The sequence below is a fragment of the Vipera ursinii genome (genome assembly GCF_947247035.1).
Source record: "Vipera ursinii genome assembly, chromosome: 1".
NCBI classification, from domain to species: Eukaryota; Metazoa; Chordata; class Lepidosauria; order Squamata; family Viperidae; genus Vipera; species Vipera ursinii.
In genome coordinates this window covers 303,629,132-303,650,987 of record NC_139512.1, presented here as the reverse complement: position 1 = coordinate 303,650,987, position 21,856 = coordinate 303,629,132, and the positions used below count along the sequence as shown (strand labels likewise).

General features: G+C 35.9%; 2 protein-coding genes across 5 annotated transcripts in view; one reads left to right on the top strand and one right to left on the bottom strand.

Moving 5' to 3' along the window:
- Positions 1 to 5,687, top strand: part of COQ8A (coenzyme Q8A) — a 50,626-nt gene extending 44,939 nt beyond the window's left edge. Inside the window, exons 13-15 of the mRNA XM_083379562.1 lie at positions 1,310 to 1,375; positions 2,936 to 3,022; positions 4,344 to 5,687. Of these exons, the coding sequence (XP_083235688.1) occupies positions 1,310 to 1,375; positions 2,936 to 3,022; positions 4,344 to 4,631 (441 nt within the window). The 3' untranslated portion in view covers positions 4,632 to 5,687. The remainder of the gene's footprint in view (positions 1 to 1,309; positions 1,376 to 2,935; positions 3,023 to 4,343) is intronic.
- A 3,529-nt stretch (positions 5,688 to 9,216) lies between these two features.
- CDC42BPA (CDC42 binding protein kinase alpha) overlaps positions 9,217 to 21,856 on the bottom strand; it is a 153,062-nt gene continuing 140,422 nt past the window's right edge. For all 4 annotated transcript variants that reach the window (XM_083376317.1, XM_083376314.1, XM_083376316.1 and 1 more), the window contains 5 exons: positions 20,473 to 20,596; positions 16,775 to 16,892; positions 15,992 to 16,109; positions 14,514 to 14,671; positions 9,217 to 13,477 (listed from right to left, as the gene is read on the bottom strand). In XM_083376317.1, coding sequence (XP_083232443.1) covers positions 13,346 to 13,477; positions 14,514 to 14,671; positions 15,992 to 16,109; positions 16,775 to 16,892; positions 20,473 to 20,596 — 650 coding nt within the window. In that variant the 3' untranslated portion in view covers positions 9,217 to 13,345. The remainder of the gene's footprint in view (positions 13,478 to 14,513; positions 14,672 to 15,991; positions 16,110 to 16,774; positions 16,893 to 20,472; positions 20,597 to 21,856) is intronic.

Here is a 21,856-nt window from a genome sequence, read left to right as displayed (position 1 = left end):
AATTCTGGAATACAGAAATTGAATAGTGTTTATGATGTTCTCTGGCTTTCTTTTACTCAGGGCGAACAGAAGAGAACAAAATATTTTTTACATTCTAGTGCAAGGCCTATGCAATGTAACTTAGGCCTAATTAAAAATATCATTTCCAGACCCCTATCGTTTAACAAAATTTCTAGATATCATTGATTGGAGAGGCTGGACAGTCTTTCCATCTGACAATGAATTAGTTGGGAGTATAGTTCTTCACAGAATTTAACATTTTTAGGAAAAAACATGCTCCAGGCTTTGAAGCTCACCAGGGGTTTCCTTTATAGCTGCCATTAAGTCCACTTAAGTACGGCAAGAATTTCTTTATATTTGCCATCCATAATTGCAGAAGGAAGGGGATTAAATCTGGAAAAGCCTATTAATACTGGGTATAGCATAACTAAAATAAATAACGTGGGATCTGATTGTCTTGGTCACTGAGGAAGCACATTATGCTGAAATTCAGTGTCTTCTGGTCTTTGTTTAATAAGGGTCTTTGATAGTATCATCAGGGAATTATCTTTATCTGAAGTGGCAAACTGTAGCTTCACACTGCAGAGATAAGAAGATAGCAGAGCTTCTATACCGAATGTTAAAATACTGCTCTATCAGATGAAATAGCCTACTTGTACTAAAGATAGTCCTTGACTTACAACCGTAATGGAGCCTGAAATTTATATTGCTAAGTAAAACAGCTAAGTGAGTTGTGCTGCATTTTACAACCTTTTTTTGCCACACTGGTTAAGCAAATCACTGCAGTTGTTAAGTGAGACATGTGGTTAAGTGAATCTGGCTTTCCCCAGTGGAAACCAGCTGGGGAGATTACCAATCATGATCACATGACACACAGGGACAGTGTAACTGTCATAAATACATGCCAGTTGTCAAGTGCCCCAATTTTGTTCATGAGACCATCTGGATGCTGCAGCGGTTGTGTAAAAACTGGTCATAAGTAACTTTTCACTGCCTTTATAACTTTGAACGATCTCTAAAAATGAATGGCTGTAAGTTGAGGACTACCTGGTATATGCCCCTTCAGCTGCTATCAAAATATTTTACTGCTCTGTTTATCCAGTAATATACTTACTATAAGATGTGCTATTTTGTAATGTAGCATAATGGTATCATTTGAGGATTTTTCAGCCATTCCGATAAAAAGTAGATAAAGAATGTAGCTTCTGAGAAACTAGAATAAGCTTTCTTTCAGGCTTCCCATTTAGAAATGAACCCTCTGGAATAGTTCTGCTTTCATTCAGAAAGTTTTGTACATCTCTTTTTCCAGGTGGCACTGCTGGATTTTGGAGCAACACGTGGCTTTGATGAGAAGTTCACAGATACCTACATAGAGGTAAGGGCTGCAAATGGCTATCATGCCTGCGTCATGGGGTTTGTGACAAGTAGATGATAAAAGCTTTTCACTGCATACTTTTTGCGATTTTTTTTTTTTAAATATTCAATTTACAGGTAGTCCTTGGTTGCAACAGGAATTGGAGCTGGAGTTGCCATTGCTAAGAGACATGGTCATAAAGCACGTCATGTGGCTGCACTGCTTGGCAATGGCAGTTCCAGCAGTCCTGGTTGTCATTATTAATCAAGGATCACATAGGTCGTTAAGCCAGAGCCTCACATGATCACAACTTCCTGCCGGGTTCCCTGTTGACTTTGTGGGATGTTGGCAGAGAATGTCAGTGACCATGGCTCACTGATGTCATAATCATGAGCCAGGCACCTGGATCCAGTCATGTGTCTGCAGGGATGCTGTGATGCCTAGAAGTCTGATGACCAGTTTGTAAGTACCATTCGCTCAGCTAAATGGTACTTTAAACAGTTGCTGAATGAACGGTTGTAACCCAAGGTCTACATATATATTTTCAAGCTCAGAGAGTATATTACTCCATATCTCAGGCAACATAACTACTATTCTTGCCTTTGCCTCCTAAAAGAGAAGCAAAAATATTTAATCGTTAAGTCCAGACTTTTCTGCTGAGGAAGAACGTTCTCTTTTCTTTTTTAAAAATTTATTGTTTTATCATAGCAAATAAAATACAAAAGAGTAAAAACAAACAAAATGAAACAAAACAAAAAGCATACATTCAACCCTAACAACAGCAACAAAAGAAAATAAGTGTACACAAAAGAGGAAAAGGTGGTCAATTAAATTTAAAGGTGGAAGATCAGAAGAAATTGGAATTTAAAGCTGGTTTTAAAGTCGTGAAAAAGGTACAGCACTTGGGGTTGACTCTTACTGAGGAAAAATCTAAGCTTTACAGAAATAATTATGATAAAATATGGAAGGAGATAATGAATTTAAATAGATGGAAAAAATTAAATTATGTCAGTAGTGGGAAGAATTTCAGTAATTAAAAATGAATGTACTACCTAGAATGTCTTCTTTTGTTTTCCTATTTATATGTTGTTTCTCACCCCAGATGGATAACGTTAGTAATACCAAACAGTTGTTCATATTTAACTAAACGTCAAGATAGCTCAGCCAACCTATATGGTAACTTGGTTGTGCCATAGAGGAAAAATGGCTATTTGATTAGCTATGTATGAACAATTGTTTGATAATTGTTCTACAGGATCCAGATGCTAATATAGATTTCTGTGATAAAAATTACATTTATGTTTCGAGGTCTTTTGGTGTTCTTTTGGAAATCTTATTTCAGTTTCCCCAGTACTGACCTCTCAGGAGAAAATATTCAGATATTTCTCCTGAAATTTGGTTCAAATTTCTGCCTTGCGTGTTTTGGGAGACAGCAGAAGCTCTTGCTTTTCAAAGCCAGTATCTTTTAGGAATTGCTAAGGTATTTGTTACAAGGGTGACTTGCTTCCTTGTGAAGTAAATGCTTTCCTTGACTGCAAAAATGCTAATTGGATTTGTTTTTGATTTCTTGCCTCTTATTAGTTAATTAAAGCAGCTGCTGACAAGGATAGAGAGAGAGTGCTACAGAAATCAATAGAAATGAAATTTTTAACTGGCTACGAAAACAAGGTAAGTAGTAGAACCAAACAGTCCCTACTTTACCAATGCTATGAGTTAAGGTTGATTTTCTCAATCAATAGAAAATGCAACAAATATCCCTTCTCAATTGTTGCATTGTCATCTGATAAGCCAGGTTGCCAGAGTTTTTTCTGTGTTAATGTGATAGAGTTGCCCACTGAGATGAGCAGAGACCATTTCTATCTGCTTTTCTCTTCCTTTTGCATAAATAGCTAAAACTAATGGTATAGGTTCTCCTGCTTCAGCAGGGGGCTGGACTAGAAGACCTCCAAGGTCCCTTCCAGCTCTATTGTATTCTAATCAGGAAGCCTTAGTTGGCTTAAGTTGTGGTTCTAGTTTCTTGCTCACAAGCAGGCAGAATTCTAAAGGCACAAAAAATGTATATTTCCAAAACCTAAAAATCTCTGTAACTGCTGAATTATATTCACCCTCTTTCTCTTCCCTCATATAGTTTAGTATGTCCTGTTAAGAAATCTTGTCAGTCTAGAAACTGTTACGTTAGCTGCTGATCTGACAGGATAAACATCTGTCCTGGTGATCTTGAAAGAGTCTTTACTGTCAAGTGGTACTTTTTCAGATTTGGCTTGAGCCTTTTTATAGGAGACAATCTAAAATAGAAAAAAACTGAATTTAAGTCAACAAACACAGAAGCAGGTGCTAACTTTCTACGTAATATTGAAAACTCAAAATTTAGTAACGGAGCAATTTCCCATTTTATATAACAAAGTATTTCAGCTGAATATTTTTTATAAATAAATGTACGGGGGATTGTTTTCCAAACTAGGAATTTTCTCTCTGCTGTTCACAATTTGAGGTCTGTGTATTGATACTGTATTGAGAAAGCTGTAGTTATAATTTCATATTCTCTATTTTAAGTGTATGTTCGCTTCAAACTGAATGCTGGGGATAACGGTTTTGATTAGATATATGTTGAATTTTAATACAAATACGTAGAATTGGATTGGAATTATATGTTATCCTGGCTGTTCAAATTCTATCTAACCAGATTAGGGTATAAGTATGTCGTGTACCTGCCCCTGTTTTAAGGCTTGCAGTGCATATTTATTATTCTGCACTTTACTGCCAGCCACAACTATCTCATCTATGCTAAGAAGGCAGAGCCTATTTTGTATATTAAGCCAAGAATTGCTGCTTGTGGGTTATTATTCCAGAGCTGGATTTTAACTACTGCTGCTATTTGTCAGACCATTCTTGTCTGGTTTATGTTGGTGATTATTGATTCTTTCATTTTCTTTTCAGTAGACCTGCTTGAAGTAGCCAATCACAATAACTTTGCTTTGTTTTTAATTAGGCTATGGAAGATGCCCACTTGGATGCTGTCCTTATTCTTGGAGAAGCTTTTGCATCCACTGAACCTTTTGATTTTGGCTGTCAAAATACCACTGAAAAGATACATGGATTGATTCCAGTTATGCTAAAGCACAGATTGGTCCCTCCACCAGAAGAGACCTATTCCCTTCATCGGAAAATGGGTGGCTCTTTTCTCATATGCTCCAAGCTGAAGGCCAAAATTCCATGCAAGAATATGTTTCAAGGAGCCTACAGTAAATACTGGATTAAAAAGACCAAAAATGAGTAGTGGCACAAAAGAACTATTAAATATTATTGTCTTATGAATGTGGCCCAATCATATGGCCAAGCTCTGGCACACCACAGTACTAGTTCTCCCTATCACACCTCCAGAATTGCTTTAGCAATGCAACAGATGATCTTCTGGAAGCAGAATAATTTTGAGGAAATTGTGCTTTTGTTGGGTACAGCTCCTCTCAACATTCTCCTGTTTTATAAAAAATAGTGGTTTGCTAGTTTAGAAGATGTGGAGGCAAAAATGAACAGCTGCATTTCGTACTGTCCTAGATCTTGGCAATCTTTTTTATATTTTAACATTGGTAGCTGAGTTGACTTTTTTTAAAGAAAAAAATACTGAGTTGGAGCATGAGTCAAAATGAGTTGGCATAGACATCTATTTGTACTTTAAACGTTATTCTCCCCATCTTCAAGATTTTTTTTCAGTTTTCTTCAAAGATGAAGCTTTCTTCTGCAGTTTCATACTGCAAAGTATAGAATGCCAACTTAATTTACAACAAAACCTTATTTTTGTATGGTAATTTGGTGGGAGTCTGTAATGGCTGGGATTTTCTTATAGAACAGTGTGAAATATATACATGTGGAGTCTCTGGTGCTCAACAAAATTGAGGATTTTAAAGAATCTGATACAAACAGTTCATTGTTGTATGTAGAACATCTTATTTTGAAATTTGGTTGCTTATCTTTGATTGTTTGAGCTCTAAGTGGAAGGAATGTAATTAACAAGGTTCTCTCAAAAATTGAGTTTACTCGTTAAATGGAGATTTAGAGAAACCAAAGCTCTCTGGCATTTATAAGAGCCCAGAAGCAAAACTGTAATTTCTCCCATCTTTGTATCTTCATATTTGGTAGTGCAACTTTTGATGAAGACAGGAAATGTATATTCAGTATCAATTATGTTTCAAAATTTCATTGAAAAGAATGGTCTACATTTAAATAGCTCAATGCACACACTTGCAAGATATATGTGTGTGTGTGTGTATATATGTACACACACACACAAATATGTATATGTATATATATGTGTCTGTGTGTGTATATATATATATATATACACACACACACACTATATATATATATATATATATATATATATATATATATGTATGTATGTATGTATATGTATATGTGTATATATATATATGTATATGTATGTGTATATATATATATATATATATATATATATATATATATATATATATATACACACACACACACACACACACACACACACACACACACACACACACACACACACATGAATGACATTTTGTAACTTCAACTTTGAACTTATTTGCAATAAAGAGGTGCTTATGCAAAAGATTGGGTTCCTGGAATTAATTGACTCAGTGATAAGAATCTTGCGTTTTTTTTCTTTCAATCTTTTAACGGAGGAACATGTTAGTAGACATAATTCAATCCAAATAAACTGCAGCCACTACCCATTGAGTAGGAAGATTCTGATATTTACATGTGTTGATCTGAAATTGATTTTTCAGTTTATATGACACCTTTCTATCTTTGCATTAAAACAAAACAATTGACTAACAAACAAGCTAAAATAATTGTTAATGTAACCACAAAGTTTAACTCAGTTCTCAAAAGAGGCATTTTAGTAACTTGGAAAGCCTCAGATGTGGATATGCAATGCCGACTTAGCAAAGAATAGAGGAAATTGTTGTCAACAATCTTGTGGTCCTGCTTTTCCTCTATGTATACTGAAAATGTGTTGATGTGAATGCATAAGCAGGCTTCATCTGGAGTCTATTTTACTAAAAGCAATACTTTAAAGATATATTACTATAGCCGGAAGTGTAGGCAACCTGACACACTGCAAATGTTTTGGGTTGTGCCTTCTACAGTCTTTTGCTGATTCTGCTGCAGTTGGAGCTGAAAATAGTTGAAGTCCAAAACCTCTAGAAAACTGGGTGCTTCCCTATAATGTGTATCAAAAAACACTGCCATTTATACCAAGAATAAAATTTGGCTGAACATAAGAAAGAATTGAAAGAACAAAAGTTGGATTTTTAAGTTGGAAAGTTGAACTTTAAAAAAAGCAGGATGAGTGTTGACGCCTTTGAACTTTTGATGTTGACTCCTGAGAGTACCAGTACAGCCAAGAAAACAAACTGATGGATCACTGAACAAATCCATCCAGAGTTCTCAGATGAGGCACAAATAACCAGGTTCAAACTAAACTAGTTAGGACATATTATGCAAAGACCCAGCTCATCATTACCCTATGGCCTGGAACAATCAAAGTAAATGCTTGCTTTGAAATCAGCAAGTTTTAACTGCAACATTCTTTAGCTGAATTTTGACCTAATACCTTTAATATTTTCCACTTAAGAAAATCTGCTTAATCCTGTTGCTGAATGTGTTAACAATAAATTAATTAAATTTATACCTTTATGCTACACCAGAAAGTATAAATGCTGCAGGAAGGCAGTAATAATAAATGCATCCCACTTTCTTTTGCCTAAATCAATTTTCCTGCTAGAATTTAGGATCATGGATGATGGAGAAAGAGTCTTGCTGTGGATACATCAGTTGTTAAAAATGTCTTTCCAATAATACGACAGAGCTTTAGAAGGTCTGCCATTATTTATTCCAATCTACATCAATTTTGGCCTATCGCCTAAGGCACCGAAGTGATTTTTAGAAAAGATTTAACTATAGTTCTTTATATACCATGTATTTGTGAATGTGTGTGTGTATGTGAGAGAGAGACAAGACTTGGACACAAATTGCTGGTGGAGTTGTATGCATAAATTAAGTCATTTTCTACCAATTTATAGTATTTTTTATTGGTTCACACTACTTGCCTTTCAGTATGATAGTTCATTGTCAAATCAGCAAGAAGGGTGGGCAGGGTGCCTACTTGTCATTTTATTATTTGTCCTAAGGCTCTCTTGCTCCCTAAAATATCTTGCAGATGCTTCTATGCATTTAGATAAATTGATCTTATTTCCTTGGAGCTGTTTACTGTGTGTTATTTACATAGTGCACAATTGATGGTACTGAAAGGATATCATGGAGAGGATATCATGGAATTCAAGTCTTAAGATCATAGAAAAATGAATAGATTTTTGTGAATTATAAAATATAATCTGGTCATTGTTCAGATAGACAACTAGTCTTAATTTAATTCAACAGGAAACATTTTAAAATTCTATACTCCACACTGCAATATCAGAGTTAAAGAGGGAGATGAAATGCGTGAAAAGATGGAATATGAGCATTACTAAGAGTATAAAAAGCTGACAAGGGGCTTGTTAAACCAAAAATACTAACTGCCAATTGGAATCTAGTTTTTGAGGAATTTAATATTACTATATAAAGTATCACTCTTCCAGATGTGATTATAAAAATGCCTTTAATCAAAGAAATTTACAATCTCATTTACAAGGAATAAACTGACGTATTTGAAAAATGTAACGCCAAGAGAAGAAAACGACTTTCTTCCTGCTTGAAGCCTTATCTGTTCCTAAGGAAATGCAGTCAGTCTGGTGAGATTCTTGTAACAGATGACTAACAATAAAACTTCTGTTTGGGACTGTTCACAAGTGGTTCTGTTTGCTTTCACCTGACAGTGCTTCGTGCATCATTTGTGAAATGATAAGAAGAGAGATTCAGTGAAACACAGGTCTATGTCAAAGCGAATCAGAAATACACACTCTAGTGATGCTGTCATGAAATTCTCTGAACATCTCCTGATTGATGTTCTGCATGTCATTAAATCTTTACTTGAGGGAGAGAATGTTTTGGACCCAAGATTTATTAGGACATGGTAGGAGTCAAAGACAATGCTATGTAAGTTATGTGAATTCAAATTATTTTTAAGACAGTGTTCTTGATTTTGTCTAGAGAAAAAAAAAAGTGGTCCAGCAGAGTTTGATGTTAGAATCATCATCATTGCCATAGAAAAAGACGGGCTTTTCTGACACAGATTTTTAGAAATGGCAGGAATGTTTGTGTGCAGGAATAATGTGCATGATATTTAGCGACTATCAGACCCCCTTCCTAATTATTTCCTATAAAATTAAAACTGCTGTAAATTAGCACACTGGGCGAATAGCATCATGATGGAGCTGGGGTGGGGTGGGGATGGCAAGGTTTTAACAAAAAAATGCCCTCACAGTTCTGCTTTATTTTTCCTAACTAAAAAGCTGCATCTACATGGTTGCATAATCAATTCCTGTTTTCTATTTGATTGTTGCAGTATATCAGTAAATAAAAGCAATTAATATTGACCGTACATTTTTAAGTTCGGTCTGTCCTTCACATAGCCATTCATTAAGCTCTATTCACAAAACAGAATATTCTGGATTCATTGCTTTGCAAACCACATGCTGAAGAAAAAAAATATGATGAGCTTAAATGTTTTTATCCTCAGCGGCATCGAGGAAACAAGAACAGAATGGCAAAGTATGATTAGTCTATGGTTTAAATTAAGTAGATACATTGGAAGAGAGCAACCACTCCTAAAGTTTTCTGGTCCAGCACTTCTACTGTAAGAAATTAAGATCTCAATAGCTGAATTTATGGGCCCACTCTTAACATAAAATTGATCTGAGGGGGAAGGGAAAAGAAGACAAAACGATCTGAATTTCTAGTATTTCCCTGTTTTATTGCAATACATCAAAGTAGGTTAATATTAAGTGTTATCAATGTAAAATATTGGTGGTCTGCCACTTATTACACCTTTGACTGATCCACCTTAAATATTTCTGTGCAATAGAATCTACATCATTGTTCTGGAGCAGAGAATCTCTTACAATGTCCTCTACAACACTGAGGACATGAATCAAAAATACAAGTGAGAAGAGCCAAAGCAGAAACTTCCCCCTCCCACGCACACACTTGTCAGCTTTTATACTCTAAACCAAAACAAAAAAAGTGATTACATCTAGGCCATGCAAAACTGTACAACAATATTACAATGAAAAAAATCCCTAAAAATATCTTTTTTTAAAAAATAAATGATATGAAATTGTACATAAAAAGGCAGGTATAATTCTCTTAAATACCAAGGGCATTTTTTTTTGGTTGTGAATTGCTTCCTCATCAGTGCGACTATGTTTTATGCAGAATGAGAAAGGAAAAGAAAATGAAAACTTTTGTGGAATTGGTTTAGCCTGCAATATGGTCCCCAAAATTTAAAGTCTACATACAGCCTAACTGATTCCTAAAGGCCCCCTGTAGATGAAGAATTGCAAACCTAGTTTCTCAGGAAAATCCAAATGGTGGCACTTTGAAAGTGACAGGGTAGTGCCTTGATTAGTCCTATTGCTTTGGGCTAGATTTTGCCAGGAGTCTCAGTAACCTTCCTCTGAAGGCAAATGCATGTCCTGGAGTCTCCCAACTGCACCTAGATAAAAGGCCCCGGTTATAAAGAGGTAACTCTGTAGTATAATCCTAACAAGCCAATTTCTTTTCATTAAACAACAGACAAGGAAAGGAAAAAGCAATAATCTCTGCTGCTTATGCTGCTCTTATAGGTGTGTCTGTTGTCCCTGAAAACTGGTAACTGAAAAATCGTAAGTATTTTTAACATCCAGCATCCTTAGGTCAATTTATCTCCCAAGTTTTGGACTTTGGAACAAAAGTTTTGTTTGCAGCTAAGATGTATCTCTGGTGAATCACATACCCAAAAGTACATTATTGCATTAATATGTATTATATTAAAACATTAGTCTGCTGTTTCCAAATACCTGAGTTTAACATAAATGTTACAGTGAATTCCACCCCGCTGTTCTAAGAAAAGAAAAAAAAAGATAAATAAGAATACAAAATAGCCTATCAGTCAAATTTTAGACAAAGCCATTAATAAAAGACTGATTCAGAAGAATAAAATTATACAATTGGAATATAATCTGAAAAGAAACACGAATGTTGTGTATAGATTGTTTCCATTTTAAATACAGTCTCAAGTAAGAGGTGAACCATCTGAGGCTCAGTTATAATCCAATTTATTGAACCTCATAAATGTAACAGGGCAATGAATGAAGTGCCTGAATCAGTTCAAAGCAAACTTCTCACATAGAGCCAGCATAGCTTCAAGCCGCATTCAAAAGAGATCCTAACCAAATTAGTCAGGATTCAATCAGGGCACATGAAAGTGCCTGGAGAAATAGAATCATGTAGGAATGAAAACTGAGAAATGCAAACCTCAACTTTACTAGCTAATGTCAGAGATTTAAGAGTGTTTGTGTGTTGGGTACAGCTGGAAAAAAGTACCTAATACCTTATCGATATTGGTATTGCAAGTTCACACATCCTAACCAAGTGTAGTGTTTAAATTTATTAAATAGTTTTATGTTATGTAATACTATTTCTAATTTGCAGATTCCTTTCCCTTAGCTCTTGTTTGCATGTGTGACAACTATGTCTCCAAGTGAAACATAGCTTGTTGCCATAGAACTTGAGGGCTTCCAAGATCATTTCTGAAACCAGTAATTCTGCAAGCCAGGTGCGGTTTAAAGCTAGAACCAGAAGCCTTAAAAAAAAACACACACACACACCAGCCAATATGAGGTGGAGGAACCTTTTCGCCATGGTATGGAGCAATGATAATGGCAAAAGCATCATTGTAGGAAACACTGAAGGGGTTGAAACAGTATCTTGGAGTAGTGACTGTCAAAGGTGATGAGGGCTAATAGATTTTAATATGCTGTTTTTGTTGCTGTGACTCAATTCCTTGGAAAAGGCTTGCAGGAAATTCCTTTAGTATGTTTAGCTGGTAGCTCTGAAATTAATTTTTTTTGTTTCTAACTCATGACAAGACACACAGTTTTGAGATTCTTAATAAACTCAATTCAACAGACAGGCTTAGGATACCATGCTTAATAGCAAAGTTTTAATTTTGCCTCCTACTCCCAATTATTCCCCAGTGTAAGAGAGCTAAATGCAAATAACGACACAAACTGAATATATCTAGATGATTAGAGACAATGATCTCTATCTTCTAGTACTTAATCAGAACTTTGTATGATGGTAGTTGATGATTTTTTTAGAGGTGACCTAGGAAACTGTTACAGATGTATTGTTTTTCCACTGATGTTAAATGTAATTGTTCGAAAATATCCAGGATGTATTACAAAACTTGTAGAAACTGTTATCTTTTTTTAAAAAAAATTTTTTTTACAACATGAATACTTTCTCCACTTGAGCATAGGTCTAGCCTAAAAAGCAATGATTCTAGGAAGAAAAATCACATTCATCTAGTGTGAAAATGCAAACTGTACTCATTTTATTCAATAACATGGAAGAAAAAAGAGTTTGCCTTTGCCCTCCATTTGCATGTTGTCTTTGCCATTGTTTTTCTAGGTGACGATGGATCTCCACTATTCAGACAGAAATGCTATGCTCCGATTAGGTTTTCTCTATTAGATTCAACGACCAGAATTCTACATCAGTGACAATGGGCATTCTGGGCCAGGATGGGTGAGCAGATGACCACAATGAAAATCTTTAGAAGTCTTGTATAATTTAGCAAAATACAACTCTACAAGCAGCACGTTAACTTTCAATGATAAAGAACAAACTACAAACTTATATTTCGGATTGAATGATCCTTGTATTCAGTGATTGTAGTTAGTTAACTAAGAAAGTTACTTAAGAGCTTGTGGTGATTAAAAGGCAAAATGGGTTTGAAAGCCTAGCCCTAATCTTCCAAAAGCTCATTCATTTCTATTTGCATTTACTTCAGTTGAGGAGATTCTATAATTGTTTGGATACCCTTCAGTTTACCTCATCTGTGTACTAGTAAACAGTAGATTTTGCTTGTAAAGTAAAGAACAGGTGGAAAACAGGCAGAGAGAATTTAAAATGATGCTTATGGCTTTCGTTTTTCTACTGATAAGGAGGAAATGTCACAGAGCAAAAATTGTGAGGATGGAGTCTTCATCTAGGCTGTATGTTTTTTATCCAGTGCCATTCTAAATTCAGATCACACCCTCAATCCATAGATTATTTAGTATGAAAAAAGGAACACCACACATTTTAAATTAAAGGATCTCTTAAATAGGAATCCATCTTCTGTTGCATTACAATGCTGCTTTTTCTTTTATTATATACATATGTACTAACTCTTAATTTTGTGTATTTACTTAAACTCTATTATAGTAAAATATGCATCATTTTCCCCCAAATCAATAAGATTTACTGGCAGCAATCAGACTGACATTCAAAGTAGCAGTCTGAGAGCATGTGTATCTTCCTTAGCAGGGCAAATTTCACCCTATCACCAAACATGGAGGGTGTTGCTGTATTTATTCCTGAAAAAATATAATATGGGTCTACGTGTACCAAGGCAAATCTATCTGGTTTCCTGTTACATACTGTGTATAGCTCCCTACACTACCATGTTTTGTTTGGAGTGTGGTGTATTGCATAATATGCCATAGAATGGAATTTCATAATCCTATGAAATAAAATTGATAATAATAGAAATATACCAATATTTCTCATATAACAACTCCACGCTGCCCTCCACCGAGGTTTTCTTTTGTTTGCTGGCTACTATTAGGAGAGGAAGAGAGTTGGGCTACTGGTGCCAATTATGGCAAATATACTCTCTTCCTCCCTGCTCCCACCCAGAGTTTGGTTCTTGTAGGGAAGCTGAGAGGAGATGAGAATGAGAGCAAATGGAGAATCATGGGGACCAGAAGCTGCTGAGATGTCAAATCTGAGGGCTGAAGCAGTTCATGAGTCCCAACTCACGTGGTCCGAGCTCTCCAGGGAGAGGCTCTTGGTCTTGTGAGGAGAAATGGGACTGGGAGGGCTGCTCAGGTTGGAACTGTTGGAAGCTGTAGAGTGCCTTGGAGAGTCAGAGTCCTGCAGCCCAAAACACGTGAAGAGAACATATTAGTGAACAACAGAACGGCCACAAATGGAAACAGGGAGGACTGGAAATCTACAGAAGCAAGGGACAAGGAATGGAAGGCCAAGTGGTTACCTCTTCTTTCTTTCTCTGCCTGGCCAGCAACCCTATCAAAAATAGGCAGTGAAGAATACCCGTTCTACCTTATCAAGAGAACGTTATTGATTTAGATCCAAAAGTGCCCTGGTCTAAAAACTTTTGGAGGGATGAAAATAAACAGCACATTATACATTTATACAGGCAACTTTCTAGAAGGTTTCTCTTTGGGCTCTGACATTTTGAGTCCCTGCAATGCTGTCACTCATACAGTAGAACAGATGTCTATATTCATAATCTGCCAAATGTAAAAGCACACTTTTTTTTCTAGAGTTGTTATAAACTTCAGTGGCAATTAATATATTTAGGGACATTTGCTGATTTAATTTTTATTTTCCTGTATCTGCATCTATGCCTATAAATGCTATATTGTAATCACACGTACATAAATGTTTATCTATTTGCATAATTTCCTGAAGTGGCTTTGTTTGTACTATACTCTGTTACAATCTCTTAAATAATTGCTTAACAATCACAAGAAAAATCTTGTATGAACAAGAATCTCCCCAACTGTTTCTTGGAATATTTTTTGCTTGTCCAACAGAACGTTTTTAAGCTGGTAGTTGTTTCCACAGGGGATTCAGCCCATTTGAGAAGTTTACAAGGTGGCTTGATCCCTGGACCAAATGATCCAAAGATTTAAGGTTTGCCTTCTGTGATCAGATGATTTACAGGTATGTTGTATCTAATTTTCATAAATCAGGCTTGATGTGATGGTGCTGTGATCTAAAACATATGGAAGCTATTTAGCTATTGCTAAAAAAATCAAGGTAATTCATGTAATTAGAATTATATTTTACAGAGTAATACTTTCCCTTTCAATTATCAACTAGTGCAGTACTTATGTGTCTTGATTTTTGATTACTTTAAGCAAAAACTGGAGCTTATACCCACCTCTCGCTCATACTCCCTCACTGGGGCATCACTGCCTTGGTCCAGGCCACCAGAAGACAAAGAGCCATCTGAAGGGGAGGCCATTGGCTGACGCTTTGCTCCATAGCTACCTCCTGAGAATTCTCTCCGCAAAGCACTACCATTTTGTGCAGATGTTCCTAGAAATGCACCCAGGAATTTAACTACATACCATGCAAAAGCATTAGAACTATAACCCATAGTATTCATTGTCACCCTTTACCATTATTTGATCTACTGATGGCTGCCAGTTTTGTTTTTCCATCGTCATTCCTTTTTACCAAGGCTCTTCTCCCTTTTCCATCCCAGCCTCCATTTCAGCAAGAGTAAAAATAATTTATATGCTTTATTGAATTAACCTCTCTGTGTTGGTTAAGGAGAAACTGCTAGGTGGGGTAAAGTATAGGAAGGGGGGTTTAACATCTTCCACTTGCATCGAATCCCAAATATTTTGCCAACATTTCTGGAAATGTTGCTCCTATAGCAGTTCATTGCAGATGAACAGCAGCCCTGAAATATATCTGAAAGTATTGTGCAACTGCCCCATTTCTTAGTGCCAATCCTGATTAGGCCTCCATCAATACCATGACTGCAATACACCAATAATAAAAACAATACAGAATGTTAAATATGATACGTGCATTGAAGTACATTTGTTTTCATAAGATACAATCATACTTTTAATATTGATATTTTTGCAATTTAATCCCTGCATACAATATTAAACTAGTGGGAGTTCTATAAGTTTAACTTTCCTCATACTTCTCTACAACAATATGCACCGAGTAACAAGTGGTTTTACAGCTAACACTTCTTTACTGTTGCCAAGAAAACTCCATGGGCACTTCCATGTAATTATCAGGAGTCAGGCTCAGCTCATTTCTTTAAAATGATTAAATTTGATTAGTAATTAGTTCTGCAACTCTTCCTCATATTCAGATGAAATAAAAATACCCTTTTATATGTTTATGAGACTTTATTCTAGGTACTATGTTGATATATTTCTTAACAGTGAAATATGACAAATAGGCAAAACAATTACATTTCCCCTTTTTTAAAATATGGAACACTGTGCTGATCTCAGTTGGCAAAAACTGTCTTTCCAACGTGAGCACGTGTTTTCTCAATATTAGGGAGTTCCAAAAGTTAACTAAGAAACACACACAAATACACTGCTTGTAAACAGCTGAACATATATAGATGAATCCAGTGTATTGCCTTTTAAAATTATTAAGTCTGCACTGCTTTCATATTTGTTTTCTCTCCAAAGAGAACGTCTAATCTTTTCTCTCTAAATTTTTGACTAAATTCCCTTTGTTCTTAAGGTCCTTGACCACCAAAATGTCTGATTCTTTCTTAATACATCCTTCACGAAGCAGACAAATACAGAGGTAATGGTACACCCTTCTCAAGGAAAATAGAGAAAGAGGCTGACGCCAAGCGAAGGCTCAGCAACTTACTTGCTGCCAAGCCACTACTAGCACTCATGGAACGTCCAGGCTCTGGCCGGGTTTTTGTGATTGAAGGGATACTGACAGAACCACTAAACATTGCCCGACTTTCCTGAGGCCGAAGGTTCTGCAACAGAAAGACAGTCAAGTCAGAAACAGCTAAGAGGTAAAGTCATATATAAAAGAGAAAGTTGAGCAGGTTAGAATTTAGAGAAGACCTTGACTGACTCGTTCACTAATAAGCACAGGCAATCCATCACACTGATTTGGATGTGCTAAAATTGTAAGCCTCTAGTATCCCTAGCCAGGTTTACTGAAGAATGACGATGGGAAATTGGGGGAAACACAACGGCAGGGTTAGAGTGGGTTAAGGAAAGCTGCGGTAAGTAAGTAGTCATCAGTGACAGCAGATGATTGCAAGGAGGCAATTGGAAAAAAAAGAAATGAGACACTGGCAATTTTTGACCCGAGGGTGAAGGGATCACACAAAAATGTGGCATTTTCTTCTTTCAAATATGAAAGGAAGAACATACCAGTTCTGCCAGTGATGCTTCCCTTTTGTGCCATCTTTTATTTTTTATTTTTGTCATTTTATTGCTATGTTGATCATTAATTTTATGATTTTGTTTATTTGTATTGTTTTGTTCATACTATGGATGTTCTAAAGCTTTGCACATACGTAATTTGCTGAGAATTGTGAGAGTGTGATAGGGCAGAAATTCAATCAATTTTATTTGTATTACATTTCAGACACCTTCATTTCGCTTTCATTAGACGCCAGGCTGTCCTTACCATAGGCAGGTCTTTGAGGATCTGTATGCCGTCTCCTGGGCCCATGTGTGCTATATGGTTAAAGTTAGTTGGGTGAGAAATTAATTTATTTCTCATTTCTGGGTCTCGCAGCATCTCCCTGCAAAAGAAAATATTCAGACACTGTATGTTGAAGTGGCTATTTGTAAACACAAAGAGTAAATATATAGTATTCATAAAAATTGTTCCACTATTGAAAACAAACAGCCATTTGTATGGCTAAATTTTAAAAGAAGAGTACTTTAAATTCTGATACTGATTCTATCTCAGCGGTTAGCTTGATGGAAGGGAAAAGGTCAGGAAGAACAGAGATTTGGCTTAAAAACTTAACAGCCCACGTTCACAAAAAAAGTCCAAATGGTTACTGGGTCTCAGAGTGCACTACGAGAGGGAGTTGAGACAACATTCAAGAAAAGGTGCAGAGGTGGGCTCAGTGATGATCGGATGCTGCAAAGATGGAGGCAGAGATGAAGGACAGAAGAAAAGAAAAGAATTAGAAGAATACAGCACTACTCTTCACATTTTACTCTTACAGTAATTTCAAGAGCTTTAGAGAAATTTGCCAATGTATTGTAGGATACAAAAGAAAATTCTTGAGAATTTTAGAAAACCTGACAGCATAAAACTGGTTCTAATCATAGGTTATGTAATAAATAGGTCTTTAAAAGCCTCAATGGTAATGAAAAAAAAGCTAACTTGAAAACAAGCAAATTCAATTATTTCCCTGTGTTTTCCCATAATTGGATACAAACGTTTATCAGCACAGCCTATACATGAGAAATGCTGAAACATTAATTCCATAGTTCTTGAAAGTATTTTCTTAAAAATCAGAATCCTTTCTGAATATTTTCATAATTGTCTGAATGTGCACTCTGTAGCAGTTATCCTGAAGGAACGGAGATTTGCATTTGACATACCAATCTCTGCTGCGGACTGGGAGAATTATTATCAGTGCTTGTTTGTCCCCACCGAACCGGTAAAGAAATTATTTTTAAACAGTGATTTGGTAAATCCTAGAACTCTCCCCCCTTGGCCACCAGACTCAGAAAAGGAGATAAAGTCCATCATTAAAAGCTTAAAGAGAAATAAAGCCCCAGGCGAGGATTTTTTACCAGCAGAATTATTTAAGAAATTTCCCAACTGGTGGGGCCCTGTATTAGCAGGTCTTTTTACACACATAAATAACACCTGCCATATACCAGATCGGTGGAAGATGGCAATAGTTGTCCCCATATATAAAAAGGGAATAAAAAGGATCCTAGTAATTATAGGCCCATCAGCCTGATTGACATTATAGCAAAAATATATGCTAGGTACCTTTTGAACAGAATTGAAATCTGGGTAGAGGAAAACAACATCCTCACAGAAGAACAAGCAGGTTTTAGACAAAACAGATCTACTATTGATAACTGCTTTGTCTTGAACCATCTAATTGCCAAATATGCCTATAAGAGGAGACCCCTCTTTGCTGCGTTTATAGACCTTACAGCAGCATTTGATATGGTAAATAGAGAAGTACTATGGAGTAAATTGACATCTCTTAAAATAGAACCCAGACTCCTGGCTTTGATTAAAGCCCTTTACACAAGTACCTGTTTGAGGGTGCAGTATGGGGTTAATGGGGCCCTGACTAACAGGATTCACACAAATAAAGGGATAAGGCAAGGGTGTATATTGTATATTTAATTTATACATCAATGACTTGCCAGGGTTAATGAAGGATACCATGGTACACATGCCGATGATCCTAAATACTTACTGTAACAGCTTGCTTTATGCTGATATGATTTTATTATCATACTCACAAGTAGGATTATGTAGGCTATTAAGAAGATTCAGCTTTTATTGCCAGGATAACTCCCTAATCATTAGCAAATCTAAATCGAAAATAATGGTGTTTGGAAGAAACCATCAGAGACATAAGTGGCAATTAGATGGTGAACCAATTGAGCAGGTTAATACCTTTGTATATTTGGGAGTAACTTTTTCCAAGACTGGATCTTGGGCCTGCCATCATCAATGGAGTACATTTAGAGCAAAAGCCCTTTTGAATTTATTGCTCAAACTAAAGAACCATAGTTACCCAGGGTCCCTATCTCCATTACTCAAGGTTTATAAGGCTAAGGTTACGACAATGCTCTTGTATGGAGCAGAAATTTGGGGTCTTTACTCAACCACAGTTTTAGAACAAACACAGTCCCAGCTTCTGAGATGTATTTTGGGTGTAGATCCAAGAACATCTGCTGCAGCAGTTAGAGCTGAATTGGGAATTCATACAATTCAGGCATTATCTAAAATTAGAGCTTATAACTACTGGTGCAAAGTTAATGAAATGGAGACTGATAGACTCCCCAAATTATGCCTACTAGAGCAAATAAAACTGCAATCACAAATCTCCTGGATCACCAAACTAACAAATTTTGTAAGAAGCTGTGGCCTTCCTGTTTCTTGCGTAACAGGAGAACAATCTAAAAAAAGAGTTGCCCAAAGAATTAAGGATATAGAAGCACAAATTGATATAGCTATCCTTAGTAAGGTGGGTAACTTGAAATGGCTGAGTAAATACAAATGTACTTTTCAAGTGGACAGTTATTTGAAGTTACAACTCCCAAAATATCTTAGGGAGATATTTATGAGAGCGAGATTCGAACAGCTTGACACAATGGTCAGATATGGGAGATTTCATGCTATACCGTACAATGAGCGTCTCTGCATTTGCGGAGCAGCAGAGGTAGAGGACCTGGCTCACATCCTATTTGACTGTTGTCTGTATAAGAGGGTGAGAGACAGGTATCTTGGTCTATATACCAAACGAATGACCCATTGGGATCCCCATATCAAAATAACTTATCTTATGTCCGGTCAGAACTTGAAAATAACATTTAACGTAGCACAGTATTTAAACAAAATGATCCAGTTAAGATCTGCATATGTGGGACTGATTGGGGTAGATTGCAAGGGCGACTCCGAAATATAATATCATATTTTATCTATATCTTAAATTTGTATTTTATTACTATTTCATCTTAAATTGTATTTTATTTTAATTCCATTTTAAATTGTATTTTATCAAATTCCATTTTGGATTGTTTTTATCAAGTTTGTTGACGGTTTGTTGCTGGAACTTTGCACTTTGATATGGCCCAAGGGCTAATCAATAAAGTTGTTGTTGTTGTCTGAATGCTATCTTCCAAGGTGACCCTTTTGCTGCCTGAAAACTACACAAAATTTGAAAAATAATTGTTATCATCAGAGCACTGGGGAATATGACAGAGAATCAAGATAGGAACTGTGCAAAAAAGAGAATATCAAAACTGGACAATATATGCATAATTAGCAATATAAATTTCTTTCGTAAAACTTTATTATCAGTCATATATACAGTATATACACACATGCACACACAAATGTACTTATGTACAGTAGTTGGAGACATGCATTCCAATTTACAATAGTTTTTTGCATTTATATTTAAATTAAAACAAATTTAAGTGTTGGGTTATACATAATATAAATAAAGCATAATATATAACAGAAAAGACAAATGTTTGAACGCATTGCCCAGAAATCCATTTTTTTCTAACAATCAAACAAACAAACAAAAAATACGACGACGGGACACAACCAGTCTTCAGGGTCTACAAGCATGGACAGAAGACAAGTACAGGTTGAATACCGACCTTCTCTGCTGCATTCTCTCTTCCTCAGGCACCCGGAAGGAGTAGCGCCGTTTATTATTAATATTTCGGACCATTTGCTTCCGACTGTTATCTGATGTCTCAGGAACCACCAACTCATCACCCTCTAAGAAAAACATAAAAATCCAAGCAGGATCACTTTTTCCCCCCTCTCCAGAGGGTTAACTATAGAAAACTTTTCTAAATTAGGTACAACTGCTAATGTTAAAACAATGGAACAATATAAATACATAGTATAAGATTATGGCCTTAAGCTTATACTAATTATATGTTATCTGCAAACATTCATTAGAGGCTTGAAAAATAAAAAAAATACAGAGAATCCTGTCTTTGAAAGAAATGTAGATGATTGACTTTTTTTTCAACTGACCATTTTTTGCACCCCACATGGTTTACTATGATATGTAACTTGTACATCTGTAAGTAAGCAAGTAAGTCCAGAGGGAAAATTATCTTGTTCTGAGATCCATGGACAAAAACTAGGTGATGGTGGGAACTATCATTGAAACAAGTCTAAGGTAAAACTTTCCACTTCTGTGTTCAGTTCTACTTCTTGTTTGCACCTAATGTGGAGTTAATCTTGCATTCAGAATTTCTTCTAAGAAAAACTTTATGCTTAAAGTAGACGTGATATACAGAAAATATTTGGCATATTATACAAAATAAATGGGTAATTTAGAAATGTTTATTTTTAGAGATTGTAAAATAAAACAAATAGTAACGTTTTTCTAGGAGACTGAGACAGAAAAGTTTACTCAAGCAATATTCCTTCCATAGCCTTTAACTACCAGATTTACCTACTGAAACTTCTGTGGTGCTGACTGAAACATTGCCTATCATCCACTTACTGGGAAGTGGCAAGAAAACCCAAAAAACATGAATTCACAGTGCTGACTTAATGATTTAATTCTCTATCTGTAGTTAATTTTTAATGTGAAAGTACTTTGCAGATAAACACTACTAGAAGGAAGAATTTGAAATAATTGGAAGCATTCTGAGTGGAACTCTGCAGTGCTACAAACATCCAAACCACTGCATTTAAGTTTTATTTAGTTCAAAAGATCTGGATCTATAATTTTAGGAAGTATCAATATATCTTATATTTGAAGAAGTGGAAGTAATTTCTTTAAAAATCTCAGTGATAACAAAATCAGTACAAAATATACTGATAGTCCTTAACTTATGACCAGTGGCCTGTGATCATTCGAAGTTATAATGGACTTGCCAAGAGCTACTTATTACCTGGTTCCAGTGTTCAGACAGGTGCACAATTCCCCTGTAGTCACATGATTGGATTTTGGGCTCTTGGCAACTGGCTCACCTTTATGGCCAGTTACACTGGCCCATGGTCATGCGACTACAATTT